This window comes from Mus caroli, unplaced genomic scaffold, assembly GCF_978045245.1.
Source record: "Mus caroli unplaced genomic scaffold, Mus_caroli_1 scaffold_6, whole genome shotgun sequence".
NCBI classification, from domain to species: Eukaryota; Metazoa; Chordata; class Mammalia; order Rodentia; family Muridae; genus Mus; species Mus caroli.
The window spans coordinates 15,470,242-15,498,015 of record NW_028227261.1 but is presented as its reverse complement, the minus strand read 5'-3'; the positions used below and the strand labels follow the sequence as shown (position 1 = coordinate 15,498,015).

The 27,774-nt window shown below is 49.9% G+C and overlaps 1 protein-coding gene across 2 annotated transcripts in view; it reads right to left on the bottom strand.

Annotated features, from left to right (window-relative positions):
• Positions 1-5,742: 5,742 nt before the first annotated feature.
• The window catches only part of Tmem51 (transmembrane protein 51), a 53,170-nt gene continuing 31,138 nt past the window's right edge, over positions 5,743-27,774 (bottom strand). For both annotated transcript variants that reach the window (XM_021160012.3, XM_021160011.3), the window contains exons 2-3: positions 11,930-12,458; positions 5,743-6,860 (exon numbers count right to left, since the gene is read on the bottom strand). In XM_021160012.3, coding sequence (XP_021015671.1) covers positions 6,452-6,860; positions 11,930-12,270 — 750 coding nt within the window. In that variant the 5' untranslated portion in view covers positions 12,271-12,458 and the 3' untranslated portion in view covers positions 5,743-6,451. The remainder of the gene's footprint in view (positions 6,861-11,929; positions 12,459-27,774) is intronic.

The window sequence follows — 27,774 nt, the reverse complement described above, 5'->3', positions numbered from 1 at the left end:
GTGCCTCTTGTAGGGTTCCATGGGGACCCTGTGGGGGACGTTTCCTGTGTCCTTTGTCTTCCCAGATGGAATCCACTGAGTATTTATCCATAACTGCTGATATTTGCATAGCGTGGTGTGCCCTGTTGGCCTAGATCTTTATCTGTGTTTTACTTTCCTGCACAAGGAAGTTGGGCAAGGTGAACTCTAGAACCTCTCTACTCCAGGCCCTGCCCTCAGCATCGCCTTTACACTTGGCTCACTCCTTTGATTTTCTGTCTAGTGACCCAGAGTCTTTTGCAAAATTGCATTGTATAAACATGGAAATTACCACTTGGTTAGAGTCATTCCCCCCACCCACTACTTTTTCCTTGTGGTTTTCAATCTGGGGATATTTTCCTTAATCCAGGTGACATTTGACATTTTTGACTGGCACATGAATTAGTCATATTTCCGCTGCTGTGATACAATGTCTGAGACTATCAATTTCAATGAGAAAAAAAAAAGTTGACTTAGGCTCATCCAGAGGTGTAGGTTCATGAATGTTGATCTGGTTGCTTTGGAGCCTGGGGTAACACTGGCCATTACGTGGGATCATGTACTAGGGGAGGGCTGCTCATATCAAGTAACTAGGAAGCAAAGAGAGAGAGGAGAGACAGTCAGGGACTCAATCTCTGTTGAAAGTACACCCCCTGTATTAAAATGTTTTCCTTGCTGTGGCAAAAATACCTGATAGAGACCATGGAAGGAAGGAAGGAAGGAAGGAAGGAAGGAAGGAAGGAAGGAAGGAAGGAAGGAAGGAAGGAAGGAAAGAAGGGAGGGAGGGAGGGAGGGAGGGAGGAAGGGAGGGAGGGAGGGAGGAAGGGAGGGAGGAAGGGAGGGAGGAAGGAAGAAGGAAGGATTCATTCTGGCTCATATTTTGAGGGTGCAGTCAGTCCATCGTGCTGGGGACAGCATGGCAGCAGGAATGGGAGCTGGCTGGTCACATGGCATCCGTGATCAGGAAGCAGAGAGAGATCAATGCTGGTGCTCCACTCACTTTTTCTTTCTTATTCAGTCGCATCCCAGCCTAGGGGATGGCGCCACCCACATTCGGCGTGGATCTTCCCACCTTTATTAGCTTACTCTGACTTGCTTATAGACATGCCCCAGATGGTTTTAGATTCTGTCTAGTTGGCAATCGGTATAACCATCATGGTAACATAACCGAAGACCCAGTATTTGAAACAAAAACCTATGGGAGATGTTTTAAATTCAAACCATGATAACTCTAGTGACCTGAAGTCCTTCAGCTAGACCCCAACTTTTTATAGGACCCGCCATCTTTCAGTGGTACCACAGGCTGCTGGCCAAGCCTTTTCATAAGCCTTTGGGGACAACTCTGATCCAAATAATAACAGCCCACTCGGGAGGTGCTCTTGGCATCTCGTGAGTAGACATAGAGGTTGCTGCTGGCAGTCCTTTTGTCAGCGTCTCCCAACCCCGACTGTGATGAGATCGATGTCAGACAAGCCGTGGAGATGCAATTGTATTGGTTCAGGTCAATGTGTACTTAATGAAAGGATGTGTGAAAAATGTGCTCATATGTAGCTGGGCTTGGGGGTGACTCAATGGGAAGATCACTCTCCTGGCATGCACCAAACCATGGACTGGATCCCCGGCATAGCATAAACTGGTAAGGTGGCATTCTTATGTCTGTAACCTCAATGGTCATGAGGTAGATCAGAAGTTCAAGGTCACCCTAAGCTACCTAGCAAGTAGGTTCAAGGCCAACCTGGGATATCTGAGACCCTATCTCAGAGGGAAAAAAATGTGCATTATCTAAGTATTCCAGTCTCCAGAAAATAGACCCGTGGGATAGCCTGCCTTCGGCATATTTATGGAACGCAGCCATTGACATTCCTCCACAGCCTCTACTTTGGTCTTATTTCTGGCCCCGACTTAGCCTCTTGAGACCTTTCTATTATTGGATTAAGGAAAAGATTAATGGACAATTTTTATTGCTTTCAGCAAATGGAAACATTTTAAGTCAGAATTTTTTTTTTTTAAACTTGGAAAAGGAACATTAAAATCAAGTCTTAAAATTTGTGGTTCCAGTTGTGGCTTGCTTTGTGGCATTTTGAATGGTGAGATGAATTAACCTAGCATCATCTTTAAAAAATTATCTATTATTGTGTGTGTGCATTATGCCTAGGGGTGAGGGAACATGCCACAGCTTGCACAGAGAGGTCAGAGGTCAGAGGAGAACCTCTGTGGATGCTGGGTGCGCTGTCAACTTGACAGATGCTTGATGCATCAAATAGGAAGAAACTTGAAATTGAGAAAATACCTCCATAAGATCAGGCAGTAGACAAGACCATAGGGCATTTTCTTAATTAGTAATAGATCGTTATGGGTAGTGTCATCCCTAGGCTGGTGGTCCTGGGTTCTATAAGAAAGCAGGCTGAGCAAGCCATGGGGAGCAAGCCAGTAAGCAGCACCCCTCCATGACCTCTGCATCAGTTTGCTCTGTATGAGTGTCTGTCCTGACTTCCTTCAGTCATGGACTATGATGTGGACGTGTAAGCCAAATCAACCCTTTCCTCCCCAACTTGGCTCTGAGTCACAGTGTTTCACCACAGCAATAGAACCCTTAACTAAGACACTAGGAATTGAACTCAGGTCACCTTCACAATCTGAGCCATCTCCCCAACACTGTATTACTGTTAAGCCAATTTTTTTAGTACATTTATTCATTTGTGCAATGTACCCCACGTGTGTGTGATGCTTGCTACCGCCCATGTGTGGAGGTCAGAGGACAATGTGTAAGAGTCAGGGATGGAACTGAGTTCATCTGGCTTGGGCTACAATCACCTTTACCTGCTGGGCCATCTTGTCTACCTCAGCCTTTACCTGCTGGGCCATCTTGTCTACCTCCCTTTAAGGTCACTAAAGCAGTTGTCTTTCTCCACAGCTTCTCCTGTAAGACCCGTCTTTCTGTAACCCTTTCTTTGCTGTCTTTGCGCAGACTCTGACGCCAAGCTGAATTTACTTTCCACAAAGGCTCTCATGGCGTGCTTGTACCTAAAACAAACAAACAGAAACCCCAAACCACCACCAACAAAATAACTTACGGTCTAGTCCTTGGGATTCGATTTTCTTTTAAACAAACAAGAAATTTATCAGGAACAAGAGATTTCAGGTCTCGATCTCTATCATTTAATTTTGAAGGAAGCAGAAAATTCGATGTCATGGCTACATTTACGTACTAGCTTACATCAAATCCTCCCTCGTTCCCATGCAAACACTATCTACACGGCTTATTGGATTTTCCTCAATAAGTAAGTTTTCGGTCTCTGCAGTGACCTCACAGATGCTCTGCATTTTCCTCACAGACGCTGGTGACTGTTTGGGGCTGGGCACTGTCGTCGAGGGTATGTTCAGCTATGACAGCCCAAGGATATCTACTGAGGACATTTACCTGCTTTTGAAGCTGCACACCGTTTCTGAATTCTCCACAGCGCTGAGGCTTATCTCCGAGCGCCACACCGTCTTATCTGAAGTTTTCTTCCTTTCCTCTTCCTAAGAAGATTTATAACCCAGAAAAGCCACGCCATGATTTCTGCTTCCAAAATTGTATTCTGGTTGTTTTATTTTGCTCCCTGTCCTCTGTTGGCTTCGAGTATGCTGTTGAACAATCTACAAATTCCCAGAGTGTCTTTCACTTTGTAGGCACCGTAGACCGTTATCTTTGCTGTATCTTTTATAGAATGTTAATAAATTCCAGGTTATTACAGCTTTGTAAAGTTCTGTTACAGGCAAGCTAGGGACAGATGTAGATAGGAGAGAGGGACCAGAGGTATATTCCTATAATGTCACAGAGAATTACACTTTCAGTCTAGCGTGGGGAATAGGAAAAAAGGCTTTATAAGTTACCTTTTTTTTTTTTTTTTTTTTTTTTGAGACAGGGTTTCTATGTATAGCCCTGGCTGTCTGGAACTCACCTTGTAGACCAGGCTGGCCTTGAACTCAGAAATCCACCTGCCTCTGCTTCCCAAGTGCTGGGATTAAAGGCGAGTGCCACCAGTGCCTGGCTCCTTTTTTTTTTTTTTTAAGACACACTTTTTTAAGACTTAAGTGACACACTCAGGCTGATTGCTAAGGATGAGAGTTTATGATTTTGCTTGTGTTGTGCGTAGGCACAGTCATGCCATGGTGCATATGTGGAGAACCAGAGGGCAACCTACAGGAATGGACTCCTTATTCCAGTGTGAGCAGACAAAATGGTGGGTGATGGGACCTCGGAGATTAGGGTCTCCCGGGCACCGTCATGAGGGCCAAGGTGAGGGAGGGAAGCAGGCAAGGATGCTCTGGAGAGAGAATGAAGCTGACTGCAGAAGGAAGCTGCTGCTGGTGGTCCTCAGTTCTTGTCCCAGGGGGGAGCTGGAAGTTCCATAAAAGATGCTGTGGCCTCCCACAGTGTGCCTGACAATCTGAGTTTAATCCCTGTGACACAGCATGGAAGGAGAGGACTGACTCTCACAAGTTATCCTTTTACTTCCACAGGTTCACCATGACACGCACACTCGCACACAGACACACACGCACGGACTCTGCTTCTATAGGTCCTAGTTTTTGAGACGGGGGGGGGGGGCTGTCTCACATAGCTCAGGCTATTCCTGAACTCACAGATGATGGGGTGACCATGAATTCCTGATCCTCCTGCCTCTAACTCCGGAGTGTTGGGATTACTACCAACCTGGTTTATGAGGTTCTGAAGTCGGAACTCAGGGCTTCCTGCACGTGAGGGAAGCCTTCTACCAACTTCGCCACATCCCCAGTTCAGACTCTCATACTGACTTGTACCTCAAAATGTCAGACCATCTTCACTTGGGGCTAAGCCTGCAATAATTTGCCTTCTGGCTTCCTGGAGCTTTTTTTTTTCTTTTTTTTTTTTTTCGAGATAGGGTTTCTCTGTATAGCCCTGGCTGCCCTGGAACTCACTTTGTAGACCAGTCTGGCTTTGAACTCAGAAATCCACCTGCCTCTGCCTCCGGAGTGGTGGGATTAAAGGCGTGTGCCACCATACCCGGCTTTCCTGGAGCTTATTAATGTGAGACTTTCAGAGCCCAGAACACAAGGAGTGAGCGGGACTCCCAGCAGGCCACTCCGTACAGAAATCCTCTGGACTCAAGGTCTCTGTCCCCGGCTTTCCTCCAGGGCCAAGATCTGGATGCAGAGGTCTCTGTTCCCTTCCTTAGTAGTCTGTGGTCACTGGGGTATTTCATAGTGTATGTACTGCACAGTAGACACTGTCCCTTCCCAAAGGGGACATATTTCTCTCCAGTCAGTTCTGGGGGTAGGTGACAGGCTGAGCTCCTTTTTGGGCTGCTTGAGCCTGGGAGTGGGGCACTGCTCTAAGTTCGCAGCGCCTTCTATGTGGCCTGTGGGCTGAGACGAGGGCAGCCTCAAGTCTCCTTCCAAGTGGTCAGTGTTCTTTTACCAAGTTTCTTGCCAGAGAGCAAAAATAGGAACTCGGATTCTGGACCCAGAGGGTCTGAGCTTAGAGCTACTTGTGAGTGGTGCAATATGGAGTGCTTCAGTTAACCCAAACCTGTGAGCTAGCCCACAGAGTTACAAGGGAACCAGGCTTGGGTACAGGTGACACGGGGTAATGCAGCGGGTGCTTAGAATACAGCCCCACCCCCATCCCGTGAATTAGGTGCCCTTGTTGACCAGCTGTTATTATTGATGTCCCTGCTAAAATGACTGAATGGTCAGGTGTGCTACATATAAAACACTTTATTATAAAATGCCCAGCTGCATGGTGTTTGAGAAGGCATGGAGCAGCGACTTCCTCTCTTGCCTTTCGTTACCCACAGGTGTACCGAACCGTACAATCAATCACCTTCTGTGTCCCACGCTGAAGGTCATCAGGCCTTAGACCTTCAAAGAACCAGCAGCACTAGGGGCCCCTAGGGACCTCCCCCACAGCTCACCTCCACACGGCCATCATTTTATTCACAAGACAGTTCCAGGTCCTTTTGGCCAAGGCGGAACCACGTTCTCCACTGGTTCAAGGCTCCAGTGAAGAAAGCAAGCAGAAAACTCGGTTTCGTTTTGAAACGCAGCAACTGTGGTCGAAGCGAAAGGAGACGACCTCAGTTTAAACGAGTCACTAGGGATCCTGTCCCAGCTTAGGAGAGGGGTGTGTGGGCAATGATCCCGAGTGGGAGAAAAAGATGCTGGGGATGCCAAGGCCACACCCCTTGCCAAGGCCACACCCCTTGCTATGGTTCAGAGCATCACAAACTCCCAGCATCCTTCTGATGGCCCTACTCTGCGGGGCTCTGTGAACCGTTCTCTCCCTCTACCCACAATCCCCATCACAGTGGCTAAGTGTGCCTTGACCCCTCGACTGGGGCTGAAGTGGCTTTGGCGAAGTCTGTTGGTGTGGAGGGTGAGACAGGAGGGAGTGTAGTCAGAGAGTCCTTCAGTCGGGTGGCCGGGCATCGGGCGCCTTTGCCTGGACTTCATCGTACAGCGGCGGAGGAGTCAAAGGCTCGATAGAGGGAGGAGGAACGTTCTTGTCCGGTAGGGTGATCCTGAAGTCTTTGAGATGAAGCTTTTCGGATTTAATCCTTCGAACTTTGAGTGGCTTCAGGCGTTTGGCCAGCTTGGAGTTTTGCCTGTCCGGAGCATGCCCTGGGCTGGTCTCTGTCTCTGCCCTGGTGCTGGTGGGGGTTGCCTCGTCCAGCCCCGTTAGCGACTCATAGGAGGGGAGAGAAATGCTCAGTCTTGGGTTCTGCTCCTGCCCCCTGGTTTCCGGGTAGCCCGTGTTCATCACTTCCTCGTAGCTCGGTACGTAGTACCGTGAGGAGACATCCTCCTCTTCCTCCTGGCTGCGGGATGATAAAGACAGAGTGTCAGTACACACTCAAGTCACTGGAAGTCCACAAAAAGTGGGTTCGGGTTGCATTTGAATACTAGGTTCACACATACCGACTCTGCAAACCATATGCAGGCTCTAGAACGAATCAGTAAGCATTTTAGCATAAGGGAACCAATAAAATATAGAAGAACCAATTTTCCATTGCCAACCGCACCGTAAGTAAGGGCTTCCATTATGCCCATTTTACAGATGGGGAAACAAATACATCAAGGTTGTGATGGTTAATGAGATTACCAACATTGACAGGATCTAGAAGCACCTAAGAGAGAAACCCTTGGGCCTGTCCATGAGGGGATTCCAGACTGGGTTAATTGAGGTGGAAAGACCCATTCTAAATGTGGGCGGCTTCATCCCCTAGACCGGGGATCTGAACTGAATAAAAGGAGACACTGAGCTGAGTGCCAGCATCCATCTCTGCTCCCACTACATACATATTTCCCCAGGGAGCTGTGCCATCAACTCTGAGCCCAAAGCTACCCTTTCTTCCCTAAGTGGACTTTGTCAGATACTGAAAAACGAAATTAATACGAAGATCAAGCACCTCTGTCATTTAGGGGATGGAAGGGCAGAAGGCGAAGGCCTCACAGGACTATTACTACACATAGTTCTTTGGGTGTGAGCTTGGCTGCAATCCTTTCATACTTTATAACATACTGGAATATTTATCTCAACGCCGAGCCGGGTCCTTTGCCAAAGGTGCGGTACTCAAAACAGCTGTGGATGTTAAACAAGATGGGTGTCCCCAAGTAGAGAAGGAACATCCAAGCGATGTTAACGTCTCCCTCACCTTGGCCTTTACTTCTTCTTCTTTTTTTTTTTTAAATTTTATTAATTACTATACATAAGTACACTGTCACTGTCTTCAGACGCACCAGAAGAGGGTGTTGGATCTCATTACAGATGGTTGTGAGCCACCATGTGGTTGCTGGGATTTGAACTCAGGACCTTTGAAGGAGCAGTCAGTGCTCTTACCCGCTGAGCCATCTCTCCAGCCCCCTGGCCTTTACTTCTTCTTCTTTTTTGTTTGTTTGTTTTTCGAGACAGGGTTTCTCTGTGTAGCCCTGGCTGTCCTGGAATTCACTTTGTAGACCAGGCTGGCCTCGAACTCAGAAATCTGCCTGCCTCTGCCTCCCGAGTGCTGGGGTTAAAGGCGTGCGCCACCACGCTTTTACTTCTTAATGGCCCTATTTTCAAGGAACTCACCTGTTCACACGGCAGCAGGGGTGGGAATTATGGGTAACTGATTCTCCTCTTTCCTGTTATTCCCCACGTTTTCTAGACTAAGTGTGTGTGCTGGTTAATTCTGCACGATGACCATGGAAGGGCAAAAGACCTTCCCAGAGGAGACTCTCAGCTGAATCCCAAAAGATGCTCTCCCCCACTACCCCCCCCCAGGTCTCAGGATCATCCTGACCATGGCAGGCCTCAACAGAACAAAGGTGTCTGGGAGGAGTTCTGCCCTTGTTCTGACTCACTGTGGGACTCAGCAGGTCAGTCTTCTCATGCCCTGGACCAGGTATGGTCCCCGAGGGTTCCCTGGATCTCAGGTTCGCACCTTCAGGAAGCTTCCTTGGCTTCCAGCTTGCAGACAGGGGAGGAGGAGACTCCCTGACATCCAAAAGACCATGGTCTAATTCCTCATACTAGGCTGCTCTCACTCTTTCGAAGACAAGGTTTCAAGTGGCCTAAGTTAGCTTTGAACTCCCTATGTTGTAGAGGCTGACCTTGAAGACCTTGAACTTTGAGCCTCTTGCCTCTGCCTCCAGAGTCCTGGCATTAAGAGGTGTGCACCACCAGTGTATGTGGTGCTGAGACTGAACCCAGGATCTATGGCATGTTAGGTAAAGACTCTACCAACTGAGCCACATCCCCCGGATTCTCCTCTTCTTAATCACAGATACAGTCATGTGTTCTTTTATGCTATCACATTTGGCTCAATAGGGGACAGCACACAGGGTGCTGGTACATGGGCTATGTGACTTGGAGACACTGTAGATGTCTCAGTTCACATAAAGTCACCAAGCACACATGTCTCAGAATGTATCCCTGTCATACTGCAGCAGGTAGCTGGCTCTGCTTCTTTGGACTAACAGTAATATAGCAAATATTGTCTCTCTCTCTTTTTTTTATCTTTTGGTGGTAGGGATGGGACCCAGGACCTCACCCAAGGAAGACAAGTGTTCTACCAGTGTGGTACATCCCTAGTCTGAATGTGTATTTTCGTGGTCAGAAAATGAGACAAGGGCATGGTTTAATTCTAATGTTGGGAAGGAATAGGCAGGTGGATCTCTGTGAGTTTGAGGCCATCCTGGTCTACATAGCAAGTTCCAGGCTAGTCGTGGCTACATAATATCTATAGTATCTGAGAGAGAGGGGCGGAGAGAAGAAGAAGAAGAAGGAGGAGGAGGAGGAGGAGGGATGAGAAAGAAAGAAAGAAAGAAAGAAAGAAAGAAAGAAAGAAAGAAAGAAAGAAAGAAGATGAAACCAGTATTTCTGACATGAAGCACCCTCTCCCCTTGCTATATACTTCATCTAAAGGAAGAAAATACAAACTTTGCAAAGCCCTCCATCTGTATTCCCTAAAACCAAACCAAACCCAAATCTTTCCACCCTGAGGCAATCATGCTGAGTACCGTGGCCCCTGACAGTCTGCCACTGTCCGTCTCTAGCCCACCCACAGTGTCTCACAGTCTGGGGCCTTCCTAAAGGCTATGCCAATTCATGTCTCATTCTCAGTGTTGCGGGGTGGGTCCAAATTAAAGAACACTGGCCAGCAGTGGCTGGGGGAGTCATCTATCTATCTATCTATCTATCTATCTATCTATCTATCTGTCATTTATTTGTGCATGCCCGCCCAGGTGCTTGTGTCATGGTACACATATGGAGGTGAGAGGCAACCTTCATATGGGTTCCTGAGATCAAGGTTGTCAGACTTGGCAGCAGGCTCTTTTACCCACTGACTGGCCCCATAATGTCCATGGCACGTTGTCCTTGTAATTCTCTGATGCTAGAACCTGCCTGTCTTGGTTAATGTAGGTGAGAGAGGGGGCTTGGAGGATCAAGTGTCTTTTTGTTTGTATCCCAGGACTAATGAGGCGGGACAGCTATGAAATAATTGTTTCTAACCTCTGTCTGTTTCCTGACTAGTGTGTTTATCTTTTGTGTTGATTCACAGAGGTTTGTTTTTTTTTTTTTTATGATGGATTGAGGGGTTCATCCTCATTGTCATCTTGAGATTAGGCATCAGTTAGGAGACACATCTCTGGAATGCCTGTGAGGGTCGCTGGGAGTAGACGAAGGCCCAAGTCAGTGTGCATTGTTTACATGAATTGGGCCATGCCAAGAATGCCAATGTCGCTGGGTGATGGTGCATGCCTTTAATCCCAGCACTTGGGAGGCAGAGGCAGGCGAATTTCTGAGTTTGAGACCAGCCTGGTGTACAGAGTGAGTTCCAGGACAGCCAGGGCTACACAGAGAAACCCTGTCTCAAACAAACAAACAAACAAACAAAAAACAAACAATAACAACAAAAAAGAATGCCAATGTCCCAGACTCGGGGATGGCAAGGCCTTCTTCTTGGTCTAGGGTCGACCAGTAGGAGCAGAAAGTACTGGCTGCAGTTTCCGCCCCATGACTGCAGCCTAAGGCTACTCACCCACAGAGACCCCCTAATGTGGTGAGTTTCCTGGCTGTTGCTGGTTCCTCTCCATTGGAATGTGCATGACCCACTCAATCCCAGATTTCCTTGTGGTTGTCATGTGTTCATTCCCTGTGGCCCCATCGAGTCCAAAGCCAGGCAGGTGGAGGACAGGTGTGTTCTCAGAGAGGGTTAACGGAGTACAATAGATCCACCCTGACTTAAATGTGGACAACATCATTTATGGGCTTAGTCTGAATGAAGCGGGAAAAGAAGACAGGGACCTGAACACCAGCATCCATCCCTCTCTGTGTCCTGAGTTCCCACATGATGTAACCAGCTGCTACCACAGGCTCCTGCAGCCACACCTCCCCATCCATAATGATCCCAGCCTCAAACTGAGAGACAGAGTAAACCCTTCCATCCTTAAGCCGACTCTGTGTATTTGGTCAGAGCAATGAGAAGAACATCTAGGGTCAGATGCTGTGCTGACTGCCTATGCTTGTCCGCTTGACACACGCTAGAGCAGTGGGTCTCAACCTTCCTCATGCTGCGACCCTTTAATACGGCTCCTCATGTTTAATATGGTTCCCCAGCCATAAAATTATTCCCATCACTGTAATTTTGCTGCTGTTATGAATTATAATGTAAGTATTTTTGAAGATAGAGATTTGCAGAAGGGATAGAGATCCACTGATTTAGCATCACTTGAGAGACAGGCCTCTGAGAATGCCTGCGTCTGGGTGTGCAGGGCGTGGTCTTGACTATGTCAGTGGAGGCGGGAACTGAATATGGATGGTAGCACCTCATGACTGGATGAAAAGGAGGCACAGAGCCGAGTGCAGGGATGTCTGTATACATTAACTCATCGCTCTCTGTTCTTGACGGTGGGGGCTCTGCCTTCTTGACTCCCCCAAAAATGATAGACCCTGACCTGCAATTGTGAGCTAAATAAATCCTTTCTCCCCTAAGTTGCGTTTGTCAGAGTGCTTTCATCACAGCAATGAAATGAACCTTAAGGGAGACGCCATCTCTTATGACATATGCCTCTATCTATTGTCTATCATTTAAATATGTTCCTGATATTTTGGGCTAAGCGAAATATTGTGCCTTGACCTTTTAAAATCAAAGTAGATACACGTAGCACCTGGAACAGAGAGACAAACAAGAAACCTAGAGCCCTGTGACCCTCGGCCCCACCAGTTTCTGTGCTACATCTGATAATCCATCTTAGCCACAGGATTTGGGAAGCCTGAATCTAGTAAGCACAAGGGTATTTGTAAAAATGGTATGAGGAGAGTGGAAATACAGACTCGTGGAGCAAAGTACTCTCTCCATGACTCTGTGTACAAGTATGGAGGGAGCGGCCACTTGGGTCTTACCTGTCTTCTTCTTGGGAGTGTGGCATGGTTCCTGCCTGCTGCTGAATTCGAGCCAGCTCCTCACTCTGCCGCAGCCTCCTTTTGTCCCGGATGCTCAGGCAGATGGCTAGCAGCAGCAGCATCATGCCAGCCCCGACCAGCACGTACGCCACTGAAAACGTCTTGCTCTTGAGGATGCCACCACCTCCCTCTGTCTTGTTGCCCTGAGACGTTGGCTTATCCGCAGGGCTGAAACCAGGAACCAGGTTCCACATGGCCATGATGACCCCGAGGACCAGCATCCCCAGGCCGATGGCCGTCAGTGCATAGTGTGACCCGTTGGGTTTGGATTGGGCCATCATGACAGCGGAGTGGGACAAGACCCGGCTCAAAGAGAGAAAATAAACCAGAAAGCAGTAATGCCAATAGACACTGTGTCCATGTAGCAAAGAGACTCTCCTGTGTCACAGAGGAAAATCATCCGTAGACTCTCAAGCGATGGCTCTCTTCAAATGCCAGGTATTCCGGGTGGATGGAGCAGACAAGAGATCTGAAGAGGAGAGGAACGAGAGATTATCAGCTCTGTCTTGGGGAGGTTCTCTGGGAAGGAGGTACCAGGCAGGGTTGGGCCACCAGCCTCCACCCTGGCCTCATCTCTAATACATTCCAGATGTTCCAGCCACCACCCCTGTGCTAGAAGGGAAAACCAGAGCCGTCCCTGCAGGAGGCCAGCAGTGAGGCCAGTGCTCTGAGCAGCTGCAACATGCTGTGAGGTTTAATGAAGTGTGGTCCACTCTCAGCCCTCATGGGAGAGATATGCAAGAGCAGAGCAAGAGATGGCATGCTTGGGCCAGGGTCAGTCACACCCCAGTCACCTGGGGGGGGTGGGGTTCGGGGTGCAGGAGTTAACAATGAGTCCTATCCAGTTAGCCTGCTGGGCTCAGTATACTACCCTCGCTGGCTCCTGATTATTATCTTGGAGGGGGAGTCTTGGAGGGGGAAAAAGTTCCCTTTTCTTAGACCGATGAGCGTGCCCTCCTTGGTCATGTGGCCTTACTACCTTGGTCTGCATATCCCCTCCAAGTACCCCTGCAGTTACCAGATCACCCCTTTCTGGGTATTCGGGTATGCTCCACTAGCTACTTGGGTGGGCCTGTCTTCCAGTGGCCCCTTCCTTGTCTCTTAGCCCTCCACATGGCAAACGTCTCAATTGTGTGTGTGCTCACGTCCAGTGACATGGACGGAGACCATAAGGCAGCTCAGAAAGAAAAGCGTTGCCCCAGCCCTGTCTCCCCCACTTCCTAAAGGAGGCAGAAGACTTCACATTCCTCATTTTCTGTGTCCAGGAGAACCCCAAACCATCCCAAACAACCAAATTCCTTTTCCGGTGAAGCTGCTCAAAGACTCATGGGAGCTGGGATTCCAGAGCCCTCGGTGACCGAGGGAACCAGCAAGGCATCGAGGCTGTACTTTAGGATATATTTGGAGATCATGGAGGAGGAGATGGTACGGCCCCAGTCTACCCAGCTTTCGGTCAGAGGGTGGGCAGGCAACATTGCCGAGCAGAATCGCCCGGTCGTCCTTAGATGGACAGGCCTTGTTTTCAACCCTGCATTCTTTCCAACCTTTCTGAAAGCCCAGCTGATCGGGGAGCCTGAAACGTGATGCCGCGGAGATGTTTTCTTGTTAAACTTTCACCTTCATCTGAAACTCGCTGCTTTGTTAAAAATCACTCTAAAAATATCTGGGACAACATCCTCTCTCAGCTTGAAGGCCTTGCCTTCCCTTTCTTCCACCCAGTAAGTGTTTCTGGTGCATCTGGCTACCTGCAGGTTGCACGGGAGACACTGCAGATGCCTGGATGAAGGAAGGAAGGGGACGCGAGGGAAGCAGAGACAAAGAGTGACAAGAAATGAAGTAATGTGTATGAGCTCTGGAGTTAGGCAGCATGCCCACGTGTGTGTGTGTGTGTGTGTGTGTGTGTGTGTGTGTGTGTGTTTTAGCTCAGGCTGGGGCTTCTGGAAGCTTCAAAGAAGGGAAGTTTCATTGGTATGAAAGGGTCACATGCAGAAGCCACAGTTGCATGCATGGGCACAAGTGTATATGCATGTATGCATGGCTATGTACATACAGGTACACATGTACGTGTGTGAATGTATGATCAGAGGTGTGTATGAGCACACATGACATGTTTACACGTGCAGATGGCATGTAGAAGCTATGTGTTCACGGTATACAGAGCACAGACAGCTACAGCAGGACCAGGATGCCACCTTGTCATGCATACAAGCTGCTTGATTTGGTTTTGTTTTTTGAGACAAGGTCCCATGTAGCCCACATGGGCTTTGTACTTATTAAGTAGCCCAGGATGACCTTGAACTTCCGTTCATCCTGTCTCCACCTCCCAAGTTCTGGGATCGCAGGCGTGTAGCACCACATCTGGGTTATGTGGGGCTGGGCTGGAACTCAGGGCCTCATGCACGCTGGCCAAGCACTGAGCCATCTGAGAACACCTAGGAGGGCTGTGACTTCACTAGAAGGGTTCTTCAGAATCCATGGTATCCAACCCATGAGCCCTTGGGTCTGGGAAAATCAGGTTCCCACTGGCCTGCTGTTTGTCTTCTATCTGGCTTGTTGACGCTCGTGGATCTGTGGTATATTTAGCCTGGTTTGCTTTCCCTTGCTGAATATACACAGAAGCTAATTTTATGCTTAGACGATTCGGGCCACACAGCCTTCAGCATGCCCTTAACAAGTAGCAACCTGGAGTGGGGATAAGGCAGATAAGGGTATCTGGCTCTGACAAGCTGCTCTATAGATCCCAGAGCTGGACCTGACCCTCACCGCTCACATTGGAGACACTGGCGACACAGGAGTGATGCTGTATCTTGGATTTTTTTGTTTTGTTTTGTTTTTTGTTTTTTTGTTTTTGTTTTTGTTTTTTCGAGACAGGGTTTCTCTGTGTCTCCCCGGCTGTCCTGGAGCTCTTAGACCAGGCTGGCCTCAAACTCAGAAATCTGCCTGCCTCTGCCTCCCAAGTGCTGGGATTAAAGGCGTGCGCCACCACGCCCAGCTGTATCTTGGGTTTTAAAGTGCACTGTTAGCAGAGAGAAGAGGGGTCACCTCCCTGGGGCAACTGGGGAGGTTCTGGGCAGACTCTTGCACAGGTGCCATGCTCAAACCTTCAGTTACTCACCCACCAGTGAAAGCAAACGATGGGGTTCTAAGGAAGCCGTGGACATGCTGATTCTGTGAGGTACTCATAGTGAGACACCTTTTGGGAGGCTGGGAGCATGAGGTAGGCCTCTATACAAAGGGGTAGTGCAAAAAAGTCAAAGGGAGCTGTGGAGACGGCTCATTCAATAAAGTGCCTGCTGTACACGCATGAGAACACGAGTTCAAATCCCCAGGACTCAGGTAAAAAGCCAGGCACAGCCACGAGTGTACCTGTGAGTCTAGGACTGTAGAAGGTGGAGATGGTAGGATTGCTAGGGCTTGCTGACTGCAAGCCTGGCTTCAGGCGCAGCAGCAGAGTCCCTCTCTCAAGGGCATAAAGGGGAGAGTGATAGATCAGGACTTACGAGATCCTCCTCTGTCGTCACACCATATGCACAGATGGGCATGCTCAATGGCACGCATGTGCACATACCACATAGACATACAGACACAGATGCACACACACAGACACACAGACAGACACACATACACACACACACACACACACACACAGAGAGAGAGAGAGAGAGAGAGAGAGAGAGAGAGAGAGAGAGAGAGAGAGAGAAACAGAGACAGAGACAGAGACAGAGACAGAGACACAGAGAGCCAACTACCCTAGGCTGCAGAATGAAGACAGTCCGCAGATGACACTGGTCCCCAGCTCTTCCATGGCCTTCTCCATGCTAACCACAACACCAAAGAAGAAAATGGAAACACATCCAGGTCACTGTCTGATGGACGGATGAGCACCCCAGCAAAACCATGAGGCATAAAGGTCACGCCCAAGAGGAAGATGACAGGCCAACCTGATGTGTCAGCCCAAATCACAACCTCTACTTGGTTTCTAGGTGACATTCCTCCCCACGGACGGAGGTTACCACCTCAGTCTGTGATGACTTAATTTTGGCTCTCCTTGGCCCCTGGATCGGAGTCTCAATTTCCAGAAAGGTGGCTTTTGTCTGCCTGACTGCCGGCACACCATTGGCGGTAACGCAAGAGGCCCTTAATAAATATCTGTAGACTGGACAAATGAATACCTAGCAGGTTTAAATGTTGAACTCATATTTCCATCAAGGAGGGAAACTCCAGGCCCAGGTGGACACGGACAGGAAAGGATTCCTAAGGTCTAACTCAGGAGTCATGGGATACCTGCATCTTGTTCTCAGATGCCAATGAGAATGACTGTGAAGGTGATCCTATCACACTCCCTGGAAGGCCTAAGGTTGCAGTAGCCCAGCTCTCTGGTCCTCTCCAGGAGAGATCAGCATCCCCCAGCTGGGGAGGGGAGGAAGTCTCTGCTCCAGTATCAGAGTGCTCCCTCTGCCTGGCTGAGGCCCCTGAGTCGCGGATGCTCATTCTGAGCCGGACCCAGTTTCCATGGACTGCAACTTCAAGACCAGCAGTGAAAATGAAACCAGACAGTAAGGGATGGGGACTGGCTCAGTGCTAGGACCCCTGCCTCCCTGTTTCCCAGCTGTTCTTGACACCCCGTGATGCTGCGACCCTTTAACACAGTTGCTTGTGTTGTGGTGACCCCCAACCATAAAATTATTTTGTTGCTACTTCACACATGTAATCTTGCTACTGTCATGAGTCGTCACATAAATATCCGGCATGCAGGATATCTGATGTGAGACATCCAACGGGGTCACAGAGCACAGGTTGAGAGCCACTGCTATAACCCATTTCCCAGCACTATGACTTCAAAACAACAAACCCTGAAAACGGACTTCTCAGCTGCTGCAGGGCAGAGAGCCTGAGCTGGTCTCCTGAGCCCGGCTGGGCTGCTCTGCAGTTTAGGAACTGGGAGGTGAGCTCACTGAGGCTCCCTGGTGCCTTCCTCAGCTTCACTGAGAAGAGGGCTTGCCGCACCAAGGTGAGGGCTTGCTGCGCCTCAGAGGCTGCTGGCCACTGCCCCGGCATTACCCACTGCCTGCCCAGCTGCAAAATTGGGAGAGGGATTTTGCTCTGGGGACACGGGCTGTGCTGCATTGACACCACTGAGGAATTCCAGTGGGACCTGCCAAGTCCAGCCCATAGTTGCTTTTGTCACCAGGGCCCAGTGTCACCTGGTTGGGGGACAGGTAACCTCTGAGTTGCCGCTGCTCTTGTCCGTCAGGGAATTTTGGACCACCATCCCTAAGGACTGAGGGCCAAAGGTATCGTGTGCCTATTTCAGCAGCCCAGGAAATCTCTGTGGCTAGACACCTGGGAAAACAGAAGAGAGAGGGCAGGAGGTCTGCAATGCCGGAGGGCAGTTAGGCAGGCACTACCAAAGCCCAGGAGTCATCTGTGAGGAAGAGACAGGCGGCCTTAGAAACACCCATGGCATTGCTAGCTCTGTGTGAGTCAGGCACCCATGGGCACTCACTCAGAAATCCCAGCCACCTGGAGGTGTGATGTGTCCCACCACCCCAGAGTCTCTGTCCTGGCTCACACAACTAGTAAACAGTTGGGTCAAGATTCCCAATCAAATCTGGCCGACCCTGAGTCCCAAGCCAATGGCTCTCATAAGGCTGAGTCCCCGAGGCCACTCCCTGGGCTAGGCAGACAAGTTCTGCACTCTGTCATCGCACAAGCACAGAGACTGACAGGCGAATGAACGGCCTTTTGACTTGGAAGAGTGCTTTCTGTCATTCCTGGACCCATTCTGTGTGATGTGGTGTAGGAGACAGGCGTGTGCCCATCTCAGAGACCAGAGAATGCCTAATTGGGGGGACAGCTCATTGTGAGTGACAGCAGGATGCTTGCCTGGTATCGAGCACTTGGGAAGCTGAGCCACAAGGATCACTGTAAGTTCCAGACCAGCCTGGGCTATAGTGTAAAACCCTGACCTCACCCTGTTCCCCCCAACTTCTCTGAACTATGAGTCCTTTCCCAATGACTTGCTTATAGACCGTAGGCATCTCTGGGGACCCAATGGCCTCCAGGTTGCTGTATTGGGTAACTAGTTCCTAACACAAGAACCTTCAAAAGAATCTCAGTCAAGAGATATCCAAACCATAGAAACATTTGATAGCTTCTAGTTTGGTTTTATAAAGAAAGACATTCAGGTTCAGAGAGGCAGAGCAACTCTTCCAAAGTCACACAGCCGGTACAGGGCTGGGGGGTGAAGTATACTTCGCTCAACAACTTGGGATTTTTTGTTTTTTTAACCCAGGTAGCACCTCTAGTGTCTTGAGATGTTGACGTTCCTGTGATGGAGTCTGAGTTAGGAGATGGGGCAGTCCAAGAGAGAAACAACCTGTGTGATCCATAGAACAGAAAAACAGGCATCTCCCAGAATGCACCAGCCTTGCTGGGAAGAGAGGCAGCTCCTCGCCTAGGCTCCCTGCACACGGTGCTGGTGAACTTCATAAGCCGACATCACCAGGTCCCTCACTAATTCACTTAAGTGTCTGTTAAGTTAAAGTCATCAAGTCTGACCTACAGTCCCCAGGATGCAGTCCCCAGGAGGCAGGCTCAGTAATGCATGTCTCCCATGGGAGTTTGTCTCAAGCTTTTCTCTCAGCAAGTGCCTGATGTATAGCCCTATGGACCAGACTGGCACCGGGGACCCAGCACATAAGTGCTAGGAGCACTCTGTGTCCCCTGGTCAACAGTACACCGGTGGCCTGTCTTTCTCTAGGGGGAACAGAGCCCATGGACACAGAGCATCCGCCAGATCTCCGCACTATCCACTCCCATAGGCCTCTCTAAGACGGGCTGCAGCTGTCCTGCCGCTCTGGCAAAGGTGGGTGAATGCTATGGCCAGGCTGGCTCTGAGCTCCTGCCCTGGCTGTGCTGAAGAGCTGCAACCTTGTCCACTGGCCTCCTCTCATGGGCTTTCCTCACTCCTGGGGGCAGAAGCCCAGGCTTCCGCTCATGGGAAGAAACAGAACAGCCAGATCAGAGGCCTGCCTCCAAGGGCTCAGGCATCTTCTAGATATCTGGAGATGAGGCTGCCGTGTCCCCAAGAGCAGCAGTGACACTTTCAGAGGCATTGGCCAAGTCTGAGAAGGTGAAGGATGGGAACTGGGACTGGGAGGGAGGCTACAAGCCCTATTTAACTCTCTGTTCTGCTGACCTGGGGACTCCTGCTAAGAGCGTCTGTCCTGGGAGGTGACACACAGTAGCCCACAGAATGACCCTCCAAGATAACCATCGGATCTCTCCTCTTCCTCCTCTTCCTCTTCTTCCTCCTCCTCCTCCTTTTTTATTTTTTATTTTTTTAAAGACAAAGTCTTTCTTACACAGCCCAAACTCCAGGCCTCCAACTCGCTCTGCAGCCAAGGATGACCTGAACTTCCTCTCTCTACCTACAGAATGCTAGGGTTTCAGGCATGCAGCACTGTGCCCAGTTTATGTGGTGCTGGGGATCGAACCTAGAGCTTCATGCACGCTAGGCAAGCATTCTACCAACTAAGCCACATCCCCAGCAATTCCCCGCAACCTCAGACTGGACCTTATGTGGCCAAAGCACTTTTCAGCTTTGATGGAGGCAAAGATCTGAGCCGGGCAGATTTCTCTGGGCAGGCCGGGTGAGTCCAAGTGAGTTACACACGTTTTTTTACATGACAGGGGTGAAGAGGTCATAGGAGGAAGTGGCAGCTAAGAGGGTGGTGGCACGTGGGGCAGGCACAGTGAGGGGTGAGGGAAGCTTCTAGAAGGAAGAAAAATGGAAGAAACTGGTTTTACTCCCAGCCAGAGGAAAGAGCCCGCCCAACTGGTTAACGTCGTCGGACACTGACTTAGACGTCTGAACTCTGGGAACTCTGAGAATGTGTGCTTAGCTAGCACCTTTGGGGAATTTCTTCCGGCAGCCACAGGATGTGGCTATGGGCAGCATTCCTACACCTGTCACCACATGGCCCTCCATTCCACGGCAGTCGGTGTCACCAGGCACCATGTAGCGCTTTCCTCCAGATACACAACCCTCTTGCAGCCACTCCTTCTGGAGCCTGTGCATCAGGCCCAGCAAGTAACCCTCGCTCTGGGTTTGCACCTTAATTGGGGCTCTGCCATGACCCAGGCAAACGTGTGTTCTGACTCCCACCTGGGGCAAAGGCTTGAGGGAGGAATGCTCTCTAGTACCTCATCCACAGCCACTCTGCTTTCTCAGAATGGCACTTCCAGAGTCCCAGGTGCGAGCCTGGCAATGTGGCTCAGCTGGTACAGCGCTTACCCAGCATGCGTGAAGCCCTGGGTTCAAACCCCAGGTTCATATAAACCAGGCATGGTGATTCGTGTCTGTAATTAGGTACCAGGGAGACTGAAACAGAAGGATCAGAAACTCAAGGTAATTTCTCAACTGAGTAGTAAGTTCAAGGCTAGCCTGGGCTACCTGAGACCAAACAAGACAAAGGGCCCAACACATGAGGGAGTATGGCTCTAACCAAGGCATGTTGGTGAGGGCAGACTGAGAGACAGCCCTCTGTGGTTCTTGGCTATTTCTATCCACGAGGGCACACGGGGGAACATTTGTCTTTCAATATCTGGACTATCTATCTATCTATCTATCTATCTATCTATCTATCTATCTATCTATCTTAGTTCCTTGGTGGAGGCTGTTTGAAAACCTTAAACAAACAAACAAACAAACAAACAAAAAATCGTTCTTGTGCAGGGTGGAACCTGTAAGAGCTTCCCGCAACTCTCTGCCTCTGGAGCCTTGTCTGCCTCTCTCCCTGGAGCAGTGGACCGCAGCGACTTCCCCCAGCACAGGCTCTTCCTGCCCCACTGCCCACGTAGCCAGTTGGTGAGCCGGTTTCCTCTCTAACTGCTCATCTGAGAATCTGACCGGCTTATCAGGCACCACGTGGGTGTTTCATAGGTGTTCTTTATTATTTACAACCTATTATCATTAGTGTTTGAATATCACTATTTTGTTTTATTTATGCCCTCTATTATTTCTTTACTCATTATGCATGTACCTTTATCAACAAGTCGTTATTTCTCTAATATCATCACACTTTGAGTCACGATCGTGTTCAAATTTCCCAAACCTCCTTGATGAATTTTCAAGAATAATTTCAAAGAAAAGCTTGAAGCTCAGAGACACTCAGACACCTGCTCAAGGCCCCACAGTGAATGGCACAGATTTGAAGCTGATAGCCCACCTATTGAAGGCCTCCCAACACCCTTCACAGCTCCTTCCCAGAAGCCCTTGCCAGGTCAGGAGGGAAAATTCCTTTCTCCTTGAATTGTGTCCAGGTGTGAGTCACTGTGGCCCCCACAGCTCTGGTCCTTTCTGGCTGTGGTTTAAGTAACCAGTGTTGGGTTGTTTAATTATAAACCTGGTAGCAGGCTGAGGTGGGAGCCTGAAGGAGCTGGAAGAGTCATGGCCCGGACTAGTCTGCTTGGTCACCGTGGCCAGGTACACACACGGGGACTTCCCCAAAGCCAGGGTGCTGACTGGGTTGGTTTGTTCCAGGCCACTTTCCTTGGCCACCCCTCTATTGATTCTGTGTCCTCTGCTCCTGGTTTATTTTGTTTGTGACAGGGTCTCAAGGAGCCCAGGCTAGCCTCAAACTCACCAAATAGCTGAAGATGACTGTGAATTCTCCATTCTCCTGCCTCTACCTCCCATGTACTGGGGATGATGGACAAGTGCCATCATGCCTGGCTTGGCCTCTCCTCTTTGTATAAGGACACCAGTTGCATTGAAGGGAGAGGGATAGCCATATGACTCTGTGTCAGGTCGGTCACCATTTTAAAGGTCCTGTCTCCAAACACAGTTCCATTCTGAGGTCCTGGAGGGCTTCAACACACAAATCCAGTTAGCTAGAACCCAACCCTGCAGGGGTCTGCTCCCCTGACTACTGATCCCTCTACTGATTTCCAAGGCCAAAGCCTTTCCCTCCTGTCTCTTCCCGCAGCCCTGGAAGGGTACCTTCTACAGCTGCCTTTTACAGAGAATGAAATCCCCAGCTCTGTCTCCAGATGAGCAACTGGTTTGAACAGTAAATACCAAGTCACAGACCTGCAGGGGAGACAGTACCAGTAACCTCTCCTAGGCTCTGGAAGGAAGACCCATGCCCCAGGCTCCTGTGACCACTTGGCATTGTGATCTCTGTAGCATACCTCCTAGCACAAGGATGCCTTGTCTCCTCAGGTGCCCAGCAGAACTCCTGAGCTGGAAAATAGTATCAGAGGGGTGCAGAGGTGATGCTGGCTGCCTGCCCCTCCTCAGCCTGAAGGACCCAGCAGGACCCAAGAGGCCTGTGCAGCCCAGCCCGCTTCAAACGAAGCAGGGGAGCTGGCTAATGGTATCCCCTTTCCTACCTGAGTTGGAGGGGGGCTGGAGAAGAGACGTGATGTTGTTCGCTGGCTGGGATTCTCCTGTGGAGAGTGAGTGAGGCTATTCCTGAAGTCTACTCTTCCCTTCTTCCATGGTAAGAAAACTGACACTCAACTCCCCAGGGCTTCCCGGAACCCAGACAGCATTACTCAGCCTCCCCAGCAAGCTGCTTCATCTGACTGAGTTCTGGCCAATGAGGTCCAAGCAGCAGAGGGCTGGGGGCGCCCACTCAGGAAGTGTTCTTCAATGGAAAGGATCTCTCTCCTCCTTCCTCCTGGTTGTACCTATGGAGGTGACAGCTGGGGCTCAGGCTTGGCAGGGGTAATGAATGACCGAGCGAAAAGATAAGGAGAGGCGTGGCTCCGGATGGCCACAGAGCTGCCATTTCAACCCCAGACACCTGACCCGGTGGCCTCTATTTCCACGAAAAGGGAAGCATGTCTTAAAAATCTTGTTCAATCTTTTTTTCCCCCTTAGGAGTTGCTCAATTTACCTCCACCTGATATACATGATATTAATAAAGATATATGTCATTATATATCATATATATGATTATATAGTACTGTTATCACTAATGAGGATTTTTCTACATCAAAGACATGAAGAGATTGACCCACATGAGTTTATTTGATCATTATAAGAGCCATGTGGAATTGTCCCTCTTTTGTAGGTTCTTTCTCCAAACAAACTCTGAAGGTGGCCCGATCTCCCTGCCACCCGGTACTCATGTTGGTTGGGTTCTCGCTTCGGATTTTATGTTATTCCGTATTGTGTGGGTGTCTTGCCTGCAGACATGTCTGGGCACCACCTGAGTGCCTGCCACCTGAGGAGGTCAGAGGAGGGCGTTGGATGTTTCAGAACGGGAGTTACAGGCAGCTGTGAACCACGACGTGGTGTTCCGAATGAAACCCAGGTCTGCAGTAAGGGTAGCCACTGCTGTTAATCACTGAGCCATCTCTCCAGCCCCTGGTGTTCTTGGTTTTGCTCTTGAGTGTAGGCGGGTCACACAGCTTGCTTCTGGTCAGTTAAGATATGGCCGAGGGGCTGAGATAAAGGAGATTGTGTGGGTGGTGTTATGACCAAAGGGACGGTCTGCTGCTCAATGCCTCTGCTTCAGTGAAGCAGGTGGGCCACTTGGAGAAGAAATCCATTTAGCAAGGGATCAGAGGAAGAAGGCCCCAAAGACCACAGCCTTCATCCCACACCCATGTCTGAGGGTAGGGATGGGGTCAATCTCTACACCCCAGTGAGCCTGGAAGTGGATCTCTTCCCAAGCTTCACTGTCAGATGAGCAGACAACCTTGGTCTCCAGGACTCCAGTCACAGAATGGCCGAGGATGGACCGGGTCACGCATGCCTGGCCTTAAACCCCTCAGACAAAGATGAAATATTAAATGTTAGCTAATCAGCCTGAGGCATGTGCTGGCCTGCGGAAGTGCTGAGGGGCCCCCATAGACTGGATAATTAATGACTGGGCGTGGGCTGTGTAAGGGCTAGGGAGGCCAGCAAACTGGAGTGAGGTGGGCCAAAGGGATTGATCATGTAGGAACTGAGGCTGGGGGTGGCTGGGAACAGAAGCCAGAGGGGAAGGCAGGTGGTTTTATAGCCCCACAGGTGGTGGCCTCAGGGAAGTGAAGGACCAAGGCAGTAACTGCCACCAACATAGGACAACACTTGGTTTTTGACTTACCACCAGGTACTCCCTGTGCCTCTTAAAGCTTTGGCTAACAATGCTTCCCAGGGCTGGAGAGATGGCTCGACAGTTAAGACACGTACCACTCTACCAGAAGACCTAGGTTGGGTTTCCAGCACCCACCTTAGGAAGCTCACAAACGCCTGTGTAGCACCACCTTCAGGAGATGATGCCCCCTTCTGGCCTCTGAGAGTACTGCACACACATCCAGACCCAGACATACATGCACACAGAGAGACAGAGACACACAGAGACAGACACAGACATACAGACACAGACACACACATATAGAGACAGACAGACAGACAGACAGACAGGCAGGCAGGCAGGCAGGCAGGCAGACACACACATACACACCCCACAAATAAAATAAAACCTTCCAGGAGCAAGGAGGCAGGCAGCTCTCTAGAGCCTCCCTTCCAAATCTGGGGATTGAATCAATCATAAATAAAGAGTGTTTCAGGGGCTGGTGAGAGGAGTGTCTGAGCAGGGCCTGGTGACGCAGGCCTGTAATCAGAGTTACTGGGTGAGGCTGAGGCAGGCAGATCCAAAGATAACCCTTGTTTACAGAGTGAGTTCAAAGCCAGCCTGTGTAACTTAGTGAGACCTATCTCAAAATAAAAAAGTAAAAAGAGGGCTGAGGATGTAGCTCAGTGTTAGGTAATGTGCTTGTCCAGGACGCACAAGGCTCCAAGTTCATCCCCAGGGCTGCTCAGAGTTGGGGGGTAGTGTGGTACTGCATCTTTGCAGTGGCCTTTTCCTTGTTCTCGTTCCCTGAACAGATGTTTCAGGCTCAGTGCAAACAAGACGGGGAACGGGGGCATCCCTGGTTTTGGATCTATTACTAGTCTCCTGTGCATTCTATGGATGGATGGTGGTATACAGAAATTGTGTCCTCTGACCTCCCTTCCAAATCTTACCATGACAACCACAGTGACCTTGGCCAATGACTGGTGTAAACCTTCTCGTCGTAGCCAGCTTGAGCCAGCACAAGGTGCCCTGTGTTCAGGGTAGGCAGGAGCATGCACAATGGTGCTCTGAGAACTCTATCCCTGCTATTCAGTCCCTGATGAACTCAAGTGGGGAGAGTCCTGTTTGTCTTGACGTGGCTACTATGTTTTAAGGCTCCGAGGTTCCCTCCAGAATTAATAGGCAGCTTCTCTTAGGAGAAGTGCCTCAGCAGTGTCCCGGGTCTCTCCTGCAAGCCACACCTCCAAGAAGGCCTTGGGAACAGAGACGAGGCTCAACACAGGAGTAGCCGCCACCTGGGAGCCAGGAGAGGAAGGGTATTGTGGTGACACCCAGCAGGGTCTCCAGGGGCCAGGTGGGATGCTCTGCACCAGGGACAGTCCTGGCTGTCCTCACAGTGAAAACAGGATGATCATAAAATTCTCCCAACTCCCTGCCACTGAGAAGGTCTGACATGCCCTGTGGCTGCCAGGATAGACATCCAGTAACATAGCGGCTTAAAGCAAAGCTAGTCTGTTTTTCCAGACGTTTCAGAATCCTACACGCGAAGCAGGGCTACCATTCCATGGAAAACCACTGTCTAGCCTTTCATGGCTTCCCCATGTCACCAGCATCCCCTGACTTCAGCTCTATCTATCTTGCAAACATGCTCCTTGGCACACTGGCCCTCCCTGCTTGCCTCTCTCTTCAGACTCAGGGACTGCCGAAGCCAACTAGATGAGCCACGGGTACCTTTTTCCCTTCGAGATCTATGACGCAGTCACATACGCAAGGGCCCCTTCACCACGCAGGCTTGTCTAGTCATGGCCCGAAAGCTTCACTCTCCCCTGGGCAGCTATGAATGTGGTCCAACCCAGAACTGTAAACTTACTTTAAGCACAATGTGACGACGCTTTTATTTGTTTTGTTTTGTTTTGTTTTGTTTTGTTTTGTTTTGTTTTGTTTTGTGCTGTTTTGTGCTGTTTTATTTTGTTTTTCAAGACAGGGTTTCTCTGTGTAGCTCTGGTTGTCCTGGAACTCACTCTGTAGACCAGGTTGGCCTTGAACTCAGAAATCCACCTGCCTCTGCCTCCCAAGTGCTGAGATTAAAGGTGTGCGCCACCACCGCTCGGCTCGACTTTTCCCTTTTTAAAAACTCAACTACACAGGTCTCAAGAGTGAACTTTGAAGACGAATCACTGTGTCACCAGCCTGAAGGTTAACAGAGATGTGATTCTGGGAAGATGGTGTAGCCTTCCAGGGAGAGTTAAGGGTATAATTTAGCCAGCCCAAATGGCCATAGGTACTCCATGACTGGCCATCTTCCAGTTAAATGTCATTAGGCTGATCTCTATAGTTCTTGGGGCTCCTGGTGTGCTGCACCCATGTAGTGAGCTTCAGGTTACACATAAAGGGTCATACACTTTCCTGGGGAGGGGGCTTTTGTTCCTACGGGGAGCATCTTCAAAATCTTCAGAATAGCTAGCATGCACTGATGCTGTCACTAGCCCCAGGTGATCACCTTCATCCTTGGGATTAAACAAAGACACTGTGGCCATTACCTCCACACCACAGCGCGGGGGGGGGGGGGTGGACTCTGAGGCCCCACGAGCTATCTCACTCTGCCCAAAGAAGCTTGCTAATCAGTAACAGAGCTCGGCTGCAAACCAGAGCCAGAGTCCAGAATCCGCTCCCCACCCGCTGCCCCGCCCCTCACGTGACCCACACCCATGCCCTGCAGGTTTGTCTTCTCCCCCCACCCCCCAAAACCTTCTATCCACAGCTCCCGTGAGAAATGAACGTCAACCGCCAATGGCAGAAGCAGAGAGGGATAAAAGCCTGATAGAAAACAAGCAATAGTGAGGTTGAATGCCAGGGCCTTAGATCAGCTACCCCAAGCCAAGGGTCCAAACCGAAGGCTGACCAGGGCCTCTTTACCACCAGTCTCATGATCCCTCAACTTGAGGCTCATGCCCACTCACTAGGATGCCTGAAGCCTGTCTCGTGTCCCAGGACTCTGCCCTCACTGAGCTACATCAGCAGAGGACCAGGGGTTGAGATTAACCCACAGGCTCAGGGCTCTTGCCTGCTCTGGACATTTGTACAGGCCCTGGGTCCTCTGTTCCCATTCCCTTGGGTTAAGGAACACCAAGATCTCCTCTCCTTCAGGGTGGTTAGATCCTAAACCTAACCCAAGGAAACAGAACCCCAAACGTTCTGACATAAAACGGAAATACTGGAAGGTGGAAAGCAGGAATCAGCGAGGAACAAGAACGGCTCCCAGAATTCAGAGTTAAAAACCCTTCCAGGCTACGTGCCCATAGCCACACTGATAAAAACCCCAGCTGCAGTTCCCTGACTGCCCCTATACGTTGGACACGGGTAGTGTTGTCTGGTGAGGTGGGCCCTGGGCGTCATGAAGGAAAGGAGCTGCCATCTGCCTGCTGGATCCCTCTGTCACACACTCAACAGACACTAGCCAAGGACCCAGGTGCTAGGGAATCAGCGACAAGTATCCCAGAGAAACAACCCAGACCCCAGCACCACACGGGTGTGGGCGTCTTTAGGAAACTTCAAAGAGGGAGAAATGGCAGACAGGAAAATAGATATTATATTTATATTATATATTATATTATATGTTAGTTATAAAATAGGCCACTGTAGGTACTTCAAATATGTCCCTCATCTCTACAGAGTGTGGAGCTGTCCAAGCTTGCCACATGAATGATG